The sequence below is a fragment of the Symphodus melops genome, assembly GCF_947650265.1.
Source record: "Symphodus melops genome assembly, chromosome: 14".
Classification (NCBI taxonomy): domain Eukaryota; kingdom Metazoa; phylum Chordata; class Actinopteri; order Labriformes; family Labridae; genus Symphodus; species Symphodus melops.
This window is the reverse complement of record NC_136704.1, coordinates 7,330,774-7,342,848: the sequence shown is the minus strand read 5'-3', so window position 1 is coordinate 7,342,848 and position 12,075 is coordinate 7,330,774. Positions and strand designations below refer to the sequence as shown.

Genomic DNA, 12,075 nt, shown 5'->3' with positions numbered 1-12,075 from the left:
TTTGAGAATTCCCACACATGTACTCTACTGCTACCAGCAGGTCTTTATTTTGACTGTTGAATGGATTAAAATGACATACGGAGGTGATAATTGGAACTGTAAAAAAGGATTTCCCTAAGTGGACAACCAATAACTCCCCCCTGAACTGCTACCTTATCGTGGTGGGGGAGTTTGAGTACCCGAATGATTCTAGAAGCTATGTTGTCAGGGGCTTTATGCCCCCAGTTGGGTCTCCCAATGCAAACAGGTTCTAAGTGATGGTTCAGGCCAAAAGCTGTTCAAATAACCCCTCTGAAGAAAACAGCAAAAAGGACCGTGACGCCGCCCTTCATGGCACAGCCGGGGCCCCACCCTGGAGCCAGGCCTGGGGTTGGGCCCGTAGGAGAGCTTGGTCGGGCTCAACGGGCCCATCCTCCTCCTGTGGGCCCACCACCCAATGAGGAGACCGTAGGGGTCTGGTGCAATGTGCTTTGTCGACGGTGGGGGCCTCTGTGATACCCGAACACAACTTTTGGCTTTTGGGACATGGAATGTCACCTCACTGGAGGGGAAGGAGCCTGAACTTGTATGGGAGGATGAGAGGTACCAGCTAGATATAGTCGGGCTCACCTCCACGCACAGCTTGGGCTTTGGAACACAGCTCCTCAAGAGGGGTTGGACTCTTCACTTCTCTGGAGTTGCCCGCAGTGAGAGGCGGCGGGCTAGTGTGGGCTTGCTCATAGCCCCACAGCTCAGCCATCATGTGTTGGAGTTCACCCCGGTGAACGAGAGGGTCGCATCCCTATGCCTTCGGGTAGGGGACAGGTCTCTGACTGTTGTCTCGGTCTATGGACCGAACAGCAGTTCGGAGTACCTGGCACTTCTTGGAGTCCCTGGGAGGGGTGCTGGACAGTGCAGGGGACTCCATTATTCTGCTGGGGGACTTTAACGCCCACGTGGGCAACAACAGTGAGGGGGGTGATTGGGATGAACGGCCCCCTTGATCTGAACCCGAGCGGTGTTCTGTTGTTGGACTTCTGTACTAGTCACAGTTTGTCCATAACTAACACCATTTTGGAGCACAGGGATGTCCATAAGTGCATGTGGCACCAGGACACCCTAGGCCTGAGGTCGTTGTGTCCTCTGACCTCAGACTGCGTGTCTTGGATACTTGGGTGAAGAGAGGGGCTGAGCTGTCAACTGATCACCACCTGGTGGTGAGTTGGATGCGCTGGCAGGGTAGGAAGCCGGTCAGACTCAGCAGGCCCAAACGTGTAGTGTAGGTCTGCTGGGAATGTCTGGTAGAACCCTCTGTTAGTGAGGTCTTCAAGTTCCACCTCCGGGAGAGCTTCTCACAGATCCCAGGGGAGGCTGGAGACATTAAGTCTGAGTGGACCATGTTCTCCACCTCCATTGTCGAAGTGGCTGCTCTGAGCTGTGGTCACAGGCAATCCCCGACCTGTTAGTGGACACTGGAAGTAAGGGAGGCCCTCAAGCTAAAGAAGAAGTCCTATCGGGCGTTGTTAACTCATAGGACTCCTGAGGCAGCTGACGGGTACCGGCAGGCCAGATGTACTGCAGCCCAGGCTGTTGGGGAGGCAAGAACTCAGACCTGGGAGGAGTTCGGGGAGGCCATGTAGGAGGACTTTCAGATGGCCTTGAGGAAATTCTGGCAAACTGTCCGTGACCTCAGGAGGGGGAACCAGTGCTTCACCAACACTGTTTACAGTGGAGTTGGGAAGCTGCTGACCTCAACTGGGGATGTAGTCGGGTAGTGGAAGGAATACTTCAAGGATCTCCTCAATCCCACCGTCACGTCTTCCATTGCGGAAGCAGAGGCTGAGTCCTCAGAGGTGGACTCGTCTATTACCCAAGCCAAAGTCATCAAGGTGGTTGGCAAGCTCCTCGGCGGCAAGGCACCAGGGGTGGACGAGATTCACCCTGAGTATCTTAGGTCTTTGGATGTGCAGGGGCTGTCATGGCTGACACGTCTCTGTAACATCTCGTTGAGATTGGGGACAGTGCCTCTGGACTGGCAGACCTGGGTGGTGGTCCCTCTTTTCAAGAAGGGGGATCGGAGGGTGTGTCCCAACTACCGGGAAATCACACTCCTCAGCCTCCCTGGGAAAGTCTATTCCAGGGTACTGGAGAGGAGGATCCAGCTGTTAGTCGAACCTCAGATACAAGAGGAACAATGCGGTTTTTGTCCTGGCCGCGGAACACTGGACCAGCTCGACACTCTCCATCGGGTACTTGAGGGTTCATGGGAGTTTGCCCAACCAGTCCACATGTGCTTTGTAGATGTGGAGAAGGCGTTCGACCGTGTCCCTCGTGGCGACCTGTGGGGGGTGCTCCGAGAGTACGGGGTGCGGGGCCCTTTGCTATGGGCGGTCTGGTCCCTGTACGACCGGAGCAGGAGTCTGGGTCACATTGCCAGCAGTAAGTTGGACCTGTTCCCGGTGCACATGGATCCAAAAGTCACCCCCGTCAATAAAGAACAAGAAAATAATGTATTCCTATAAATATGATGGTCCACTGGCTTATTATTATGAACCTGTTAGGTGTGATAGAGACCAGAAACTGGTCAGGATTTAAATGTTTTTATATGTGTTATAAGACACCTTTATGAACACGTTTGTGAAGAAATCTATTGGTAAGGAATTTATTTTTGCAATATTCCCTCACTAGATGCCTAAAAAAGCACAAAACACACAGGAAACAACTAAAAATGGGACCTTTAAGGACTATCTGCTTTCAAAAAGAGATTGTTGATAAAACTGGCCCTTACCAGGTATACAGCGATAGCACCTCCAAGCAGGAAGCCCAGGTAGACGTCAATCGCATGGTTCTTGTACTGAATAATCCGGGTCAGACCACAAATGATGGCACAGATAATGAATGAGAAAACCAGCAGGGGCTTGAGCAGTTTGGATGAGTCAGTCAGAGTGCTGTTGAAGTACATCTGAGGACACATGACACAGAACTGATTACTGATTCTCTGTAATGACTTCTCTCTGTCACACAATGTTTGAGTCACCATTTTTTAAACCTTTCAGCATTTTAGTTGAAAAATATCAATACATGGTTCAATCTTTGCTTTAGGCATCTAAAGAGCTTAAAAAGGAAGTCAGCAATTATCCAGTGATGATCAAGATTTGTTCGTTTGACCAAAAAACAATCCAAATATGCTTTATCCAAGCAATTATTGAACTACATTTTTTAAAAACCTTATGAAGTATTAAGCAGAAAATGGGATGGTTATTACAAAAAACAACTTGTCTTTTATCGTGGCAAATTTAAAATAAAAAAAAAAGGTACTCTCTGGGTGTAGGTCTGATCAATAACACTACTTGCTTAACAAACTTGCAAAATACTTGCTGTCTTTTTCCTCATTCCTGAAAGGCTACAATTCAAGAGTCTAAAAAAGGCTAATTCCATAATCCACCACCTGATTTTTTGATTTGTTCAGTTCCTCTGATACATTGGGGGGTATTAAGAAAGGTTGAACAAGGTTCAGTGTTTGTGTGGGCTAAAACCATTACTCACAGAAACATAGACAGCAGCGAAGGATGCGAGGGTGGCATGCTGCGATGGAAAGGATTTTCTGCAAGAGATGAAAGAACAGAAATAGACTCAGCCAATGTTCGCATCTGTATGTGTGAGTCAACAGAGGGTGGGGAGAGGGTGGAACCACTGCCAACTTAACAAAGCATAATGAGGTATTCTAAAATCACCATGTGCACATGTGTTATCTGTTATGGCTAGAATTACGGAAAAAATTTAGATACAGCTTTTCATGTTTTTCTACATTTTGTCCCCTTTATACTCCTCCCCTCCCCGAGAAAAAAAATCAAGAAAAAATATAGCAATGGCCACAACATTAAAACAAAGTACAGTTCCATTGAAGGTCACTTTTAACCTAATGCTGCAAGCATCAACGTAAGATAAAGAAACATATCATACAGTCATGTACTGCAGTGAAGTGGCAGGAGTTTCACTGTGTGCTTCATAAAGAAAGTGAACCTGTGGCCCAGTTTCTCACTGGCTCCAATCCCATGACCTACTTCTGACAACTCTTGGTACTCTCTCCTCCCACCAGCCCTTATCTTTACTCCTGACTCTGCATGTGTGGGAATATGTGTATTTTGTGCTGCATGCATGCACTTCTCTGTGTATGTGTATGTGTGTGTGTGTGTGTCTGGTGGACATTATACAGTTGGGTATTCTCTTCTAGCATTTACAACATCTGTGCAGTTATAAAAATTCATGAGCGGACCCACTTCTAGCTCTGATAAACTCCACACAGAAATAAATATCATTCTGGTATCGAAGTATAGGTAATACTACTACACATAATTTTCACAGCATTAAGAATTGCATGAAATTTCAGTCCCCTGTTCTTACGATGATCCCCATTTTACCAAGTGCAATTTCAAATGTACAGTAGATGAAGCTATGCAAGTTGCAGTATTAGCAGTTCCTAGTTACAATAATTATGGAAACTGAACAATCCAAACACATTTCCCTCTGGTCAGGTACAAATCGTTTGGAAGCAACTTTTGTTGTCAAGGAACTGCTGGTCATGATTTAAATTCTAAAGGCAAGACACAAAAAGTAATTTTCCTGAGGTATAAAGGTTCCCCAAAAAGTTCAGTCTATGAAAATACACATGTTTGTCTTGCTCAAGGGAATGCTTAAGCATGGTGGTTTTTTAGGTTGCACCTCAGTTAAATTAGGTTAATAATACCCCTGATAGGCAACCACCGCAATGAAACCGCTCCCATGCTGCCTCGGAAACAAGATTTGAGGCTTAAGCTGCTATAGAGAGAGTGGAAGATGGTGTTTATGCCAGGAGCAGCGGGTTATATTTAGACCCCTATTCTCTACATTCAAATCCCTGAGTGTGCCAAATGCTTGGGTCAAACCTAGGCTTATACCCCTTACCTACATCCCTGTTCCTTTCTACTGTCCCTCACACACAAACACACACATGTACATATCACTCTTTCACGTTCCATCACTTTTCAGGAAACAGAATTAAATTAAATCTCACACAAACCAATGGTTTAATCAGATATACTTACTTTATGTAAAGTAACGCTTAGGGGGCAACAAACGGCACAGTCAAGTTGCCATCATCTAGTATTGCATAAGTTTGTCACAAAAGACTTTTAAATATCATAGCTAGAGATAAACTTATCTGTTCCTTCCTTGTTTTAAAATTATTCTCTGATGGGCCCACTGCCCAACAGAAATGTAGTTTTGCTTATGTAAATTATGTAATCTGAATTTTTTCATTTCATTTTTTCAAAATGAAATATGTAACATCTCTATGAAAACCCAGTAAACTTGAACTTTATGCATTTGATACTTGCATGAATGTGACCATCTAATCAACCATAAAAATGAGAGACACTTTCATAATGTAAGCTGTGGGAAAGTTTGGAAAGACAAATGCTGCAGGAGAGGGAGAGAACCAGTGAGGAGACGAGACCTGTCACCATGTAAAAATAAAGACGTGGATGAAAAGATCTATGAGTCAAAGGGAGCCTGCACTGTCTGTATATTTAAAGGAGGAAGGAGACGAGAACAGCCTGTTTGTGAGAGAATAAAGAGTATAACATAAAATGATGTTGCAGCAGCTTTATGCTCTATATTCTTGAAAGCATTCCCCCCTGCCTCCCATTATTCAAAACCTGGCTTAGCCCTAATGACACCTTTGCAAAAATAAGAAACTACGACTATAAATTCAATTCAATTCAATTCAAAAACCTTTATTTGTCCCCGGGGGGCAATTCAGGGCACACAGAGCAGCAAATAACGACAGTGCAACTATACAAAAACATTCAACCTATCAACAAGAATAAAGTGTAAAAGAAGAATAAGTGTCAGGGTGTTAGTACAGGTTAGAATCCAATCACAGAGTTAGATACGAAGATCAGCAGAGAGGAAAGTGTCTAGATGTTAGTATAAGTTAAAAACACACAAGTCACAAACAGAGGACAGCGTTGACGTGAGATGTAAAAAGACATGCATGTATCAGATGAAAGCAGACATGTGAACAGGAAGCAATTAAAAGCAATTAATATGTGAATTTATATATTTTCTTTTTTCCGTTGATGACATGATTAAATGTAACAGATTTTTTTTTTCAACCAACTTTAACACAAACAAGAAAGCACAACAGGGAAGAATGGGTTTTTGAAAAATGTTTGCATGATAAGAAAAACCTGCCAGGATGTTGCCTTTCTTTCACTCATTAGAATTACTCACGTATAACATAAAACATCAAAGGCTATTTTTACTCTCCATCTACTACAATCTCTGTGACCAAAACAATTGTGCTCTAGATCATGCTTATATAAATATCACAAACAGACACACATAAATAATCAGCTGAATTCTTCCACATCAATGGAGAGTGGGGTTATCAGATCTAAGTAATGTGTAGTATAAGAGCTTGCAAATCCATGATCCCTTTTCCAATTCATTTAGTATCCTTGTCACCTGAGGGAAGATAGTGTAGGTGGAATGTAGCAATGCTAACACATTGTATGGTCAATGTGATACAAATACTCTTCCTGTTGTTTTGTAACCAACATTCCTGATGAATGATGCATTGTTGTTTTTTTCCTTTTTGTGAAAATTAAGTTGAGTGATTTTATGTAGATGGTCTTTCTACATCCATTAAAATGTGGATGTTATAGATTTATATTACTACATTATTTATAATTCTCTGTGCAGAGGGGCAAAGTCAGCAGTGTTTTTGAGAAAAAATACGTATCTGAGGACTAAATTATGAATAAGCATGTGACATGTTGGTGTTAAATCATCCTAACACTAAATAATTGATTGTTTTTAAAGTCAAATAAATTTGTAATTTGATAAATATACTTTAATATATATATTCAAATGAGTAGCCTTTAGTCCAGTCTTGTAAAATGCTCACTCACTTTTACAACTGAAAGGCCACCATTGCAGCTTCCTACAGATTGTAGAAGGAGTCTTTTTTTTTTTTTTTATGCCTTTATTATAGAGGGAGGACAGTGGATAGAGTCGGAAATCAGGGAGAGAGAGAGGGGAGAGACATGCGGGAGATGGGCCACAGGCCGGACGCGAACCCGGGCCGCCCGCGCGTGAGGACTGAGCCTCAATACATGGGGTCGCGCGCACCGCCGCTGCGCCACCGGCGACCCCAGAAGGAGTCTTTCTAAATAGAGAAAAAGAAATTGTCTTCTCACCTGCCCTGGTTGATGGCCATGGGGTCGGCTCCTGAACAAATATCCTCCATGATGTAAGGGTTCTGCTCGCAGCTGACGTTGAGCGTGGTGTAGTTGGGTTTACATACAGTAAGGAAGTACGGTGTTGGGTAGCCTGTCATCAGTTGGAGGATGTCTGTGATAAGGGCCGTGGCACAAAGACCAAATGCATGAACACCTGAAGACAGAGCAAATGTGTTATTGAACATACAAACCTAGCTGAAGCTACTGTTGGATGAGCTATACTCAACAAAAATATAAACGCAACACTTTTGTTTTTGCTCCCATTTGTCATGAGATGGACTCAAAGATCTAAAATTCATTCCAGATACACAATATTACCATTTCTCTCAAACATTGTTCATAAATCTGTCTAAATGTGTGATAGTGAGCACTTTTGCTTTGCTGAGACAATCCATCCCACCTCACAGGTGTGCCACATCAAGATGCTCATCAGACACCATGATTAGTGCATAGGTGTACCTTAGACTGTCCACAATAAAAGGCCACCCTGAAATGTGCAGTTTTTGCTTTATTGAGGGTCTGGGGACTCAGAACCAGTCAGTATCTGGTGTGACCACCATTTGCCTCATGCAGTGCAACACATCTTCTTCGCATAGAGTTTATCAGATTGTCAATTGTGGCCTGTGGAATGTTGGTCCACTCCTCTTCAATGGCTGTGCGAAGTTGCTGGATATTAGTGGGAACTGGTACGCGCTGTCGTATACGCCGGTCAAGCACATCCCAAACATGCTCAATGGGTGACATGTCCGGTGAGTATGCTGGCCATGCAAGAACTGGGACATTTTCAGCTTCCAAGAATTGTGTACAGATCCTTGCAACATGGGGCCGTGCATTATCTTGCTGAAACATGAGGTGATGTTCATGGATGTATGGCACAACAATGGGCCTCAGGATCTCATCACGGTATCTCTGTGCATTCAAAATGCCATCAATAAAATGCACCTGTGTTCTTCGTCCATAACAGATGCCTGCCCATACCATAACCCCACCACCACCATGGGCCACTCGATCCACAACATTGACATCAGCAAAGCGCTCACCCACACGACGCCACACACGCTGTCTGCCATCTGCCCTGAACAATGTAAACCGAGATTCATCCGTGAAGAGAACACCTCTCCAACGTGCCAGACGCCATCGAATGTGAGCATTTGCCCACTCAAGTCTGTTACGGCGACGATCTGGAGTCAGGTTAAGACCCCGATGAGGACGACGAGCATGCAGTTGAGCTTCCCTGAGACGGTTTCTGACAGTTTGTGCAGAAATTCTTTGGTTATGCAAACCAATTGTTTCAGCAGCTGTCTGAGTAGCTGGTCTCAGACGATCTTGGAGGTGAACCTGCTGGATGTGGAGGTCCTGGGCTGGTGTGGTTACACGTGGTCTGCGGTTGTGAGGCCGGTTGGATGTACTGCCATATTCTCTGAAACGCCTTTGGAGACGGCTTATGGTGGAGAAATGAACATTCAATGCCCGAGCAACAGATCTGGTTGACATTCCTGCTGTCAGCATGCCAATTGCACGCTCCCTCAATGCTTGCGCCATCTGTGGCATTTTGCTGTGAGACAAAACTGCACATTTCAGAGTGGCCTTTTATTGTGGGCAGTATAAGGTACACCTGTGCACTAATCATGGTGTCTGATGAGCATCTTGATGTGGCACACCTGTGAGGTGGGATGGATTGTCTCAGCAAAGCAAAAGTGCTCACTATCACACATTTAGACAGATTTATGAACAATGTTTGAGAGAAATGGTAATATTGTGTATCTGGAATGAATTTTAGATCTTTGAGTCCATCTCATGACAAATGGGAGCAAAAACAAAAGTGTTGCGTTTATATTTTTGTTGAGTGTATATAGGGATAACATATGAAAACTATGTCAATATGTGCATAGATTTTTAGAGCTCTAAAACATCAAACACAGCCTGTGGAGTGTGTAGATTTGTACAACTGATTGACACAGCTGTTAAACCAATAGAACTGGCTTTGTTGCTTTTTTCTCTTTTTCTCAGACACACAGAGACACAAACACATAACTATTTCTAACAAAACATGTTGAGAATTAGATACAGGAAAAATAGAATAGTAATTATTCAGTGACTGAAAGTTGTCCTTACTGAAAGTTTCAGGTAAGTGTACATAGATTAAGAGAGGAAATCACAGTACCAATGAAGCGGACAGCTCTGCGTATGAAGGAATTGAAGTTACAGCCAGCAGCGTTGATGTTAGCCTCAGCTCCAGCACCACTCTTCCTCCGAGATAGACAGCAGAACAGGATGGCCTCTCCAATCATTATCTGTCAATACAAAACCAAAAAAAGACATAGAAAACATGTTTGTTATAGTTTTATGGCCAATATTGGGTGTTTGCATAAGGAGTGGTGATGTGATGAGGCGTGATGTCGCACATCTTGCCAGCTATGAGGGGCCCCCTTATGATGTTCTCAAGACTAGACTGAGATGGGCTACTATTGCTGCTGTTTTACACCCACTTAACTTAAACAGTGTGAGTTTCCTGCATGATTTTTCCGAGGCAGTAGGCAGCTTACCCCGGCAAACACTGGATGAAAGGGGGTCTGGACTATATAGTCCATTCAATAGGTTATTGTAATATTCTTATTACTGAATGCAACTAAATGCATGGTGTAACCTGTCATCATTTGACACGCTATGAAATGAGCCTCAGAAATGAGCCTCTTTTTGACATCTTACTTAGACATGGATGTACACAGCAACATCTGCGGCAATGAATATAACATATAACGAGAAACTGTTCGGTGTTGGCTGTGTCCCATAGCTTAAACTTATCGTCCTTCAAACTTTGGTTGATTCAGAGGGCAGGCCAAGACTGCTTCTTTCTGTATGATACGCTCATACATACAACACATACTACACAGACATGCCATATGGTATCAGATGGGTGATGCCTGGCTACCTGCAGACTGCAGCTATCTAGGAAACAGATTAAATACTACAAAATTGCCATCACAGAAGGGAGGAAACAATGAATGGAAAAATGAAAAAAGAAAAAAAAGAAAAGACGAGATCAGTGTTGAGAGACAGAAAGAGGGATTAGCAGTACTTAAAGGAGGGCCTTGTGGGATCTGCATGAAACTGAAACTGACACAATGTTGGCTTTAATGCGTCTGAGCATTCTTCTCATTTTGTAATTTAAAAAGTGTAAAATATCTAGAATAAAATGCCAATAGCTATCTCCAATATAGCTTGTTTGAAAAGGGAAACTAACCATGAACAGTGGAACTAGATTCCTTAAATGTATGATTGCTGGTAACTTCTCCTCTTCACAGGTAAATATTAGGAGGGATTTGGTGGACCCAGCTGTATTAAATGTTTTTGCGTTTACACCATTCTCTGTATGACAAGATATAATCAAGGGGAGTGAATTAATTATATAAACAACAGTATTAAGCTAATTAACATGTGGAGGAAACATTTTATATCACAATATTGGTATAGCCTGGTTATAGACTGCTTAGGAGCTATTATGAATAACTCTGTATTAAGAAGTTTTTAGAAGATAACATAAAAACTGCTAGAAAAGACCCTCTTTTTGTTTCAACTATTACAATCCGTTAAACCAAGTAGCAACACTTCTACATTAAGTGGTAATGTCTGACAGTTACAATTTCTTTGTGCTCATAACAGTTTTTCTATTTGAAACAATTACTTAGTATTGTAATGGTAAACGTTATCTTCTCATGGGTGATACCTTGGAACAAACTTGCCTTTGTCAAGATGTCAATATTTTTTTAAATAGCACCAATCCATAACAGATGTCATCTCAATATCTTAAGACTCTTTACAAAAAGAGCAGGTCTAGACCTTATGCTTCGTTATATTAAAAAAAAAAAAAACGTATTCAAAAATTACCTTATTCTTAACCTATTTATGAATTCATGATTAAAAAAAACTGTAAAAACATAATAGTGTAGTACAGCACACTGTGGCCTTAACAGTGCAAACAATCCACTCATTTTGTACTCTAGTTTGTCTAGAATGTCTTCTCATGCTGCATTTGGCAAACAGGTGCAAGCTACAAAACATTTACAAAGGCCACATCATGTACTGGATATATCCCCTTCACTGTCCTGGTCTTGATCCCATTTCTCACACAAGTCATGTTTTTTCATGCCCAGGGGAGCACAGCAGGCGGTCCACCTAGGCAAATAAGGACATCACAATTTTGAAACCAGGACCACAGACAAAAAGCAAGCTGGCATGATACACTGAATCTAAAATTAAAAATAAAGCAAAGGTTGCCTGCACGCACAGATTATGACTCAGGTCAAGGCCAAATGAAAGCTCAGCTTTCTAAACCAATTATAGAAACAGTAATCCAAAGTGATTCATACACAATAGTAAAAATGTCTGATGAAATGGAACATATTTTAGACAATTAGAGTAATCATAACACAATAAACTTTTACGGAAAGACAGATTACAAAGTATAAAAAGACACAATCTAAATAAACATTTAACAAGTTTTTAATAAGTGGTACGGACCAAAGCATAAAGACAAATTGGTTCAAAGAGCTGAGTAATCTTAGGGCATCTCAAAGAATTTGTTTGTAACTTCACAAATGGACAAGGGTAACATGCTTTAGAGGACAAATATTCTGTTTTGGTCGTATTCAGCTGAAGATAAGTCAGCAAAATTCATCTATAGAGCAGTGAGGCTATTTATTTTAATGGATTTATTTTTGGGTCTTTACACCCTCATTGGAGAGACAGAGTGAGAATGTGGAGTGACATGTGAGAAAGCAGAAGGTTTATTTCAAACCTGGGCTGCCCCTTT

At 42.4% G+C, this 12,075-nt stretch overlaps 1 protein-coding gene across 1 annotated transcript in view; it reads right to left on the bottom strand.

Annotated features, from left to right (window-relative positions):
• plppr4b (phospholipid phosphatase related 4b) overlaps positions 1-12,075 on the bottom strand; it is a 36,254-nt gene that overhangs the window by 7,274 nt on the left and 16,905 nt on the right. The window contains exons 3-6 of the mRNA XM_079361641.1: positions 9,427-9,556; positions 7,221-7,416; positions 3,526-3,583; positions 2,768-2,941 (exon numbers count right to left, since the gene is read on the bottom strand). Of these exons, the coding sequence (XP_079217767.1) occupies positions 2,768-2,941; positions 3,526-3,583; positions 7,221-7,416; positions 9,427-9,556 (558 nt within the window). The remainder of the gene's footprint in view (positions 1-2,767; positions 2,942-3,525; positions 3,584-7,220; positions 7,417-9,426; positions 9,557-12,075) is intronic.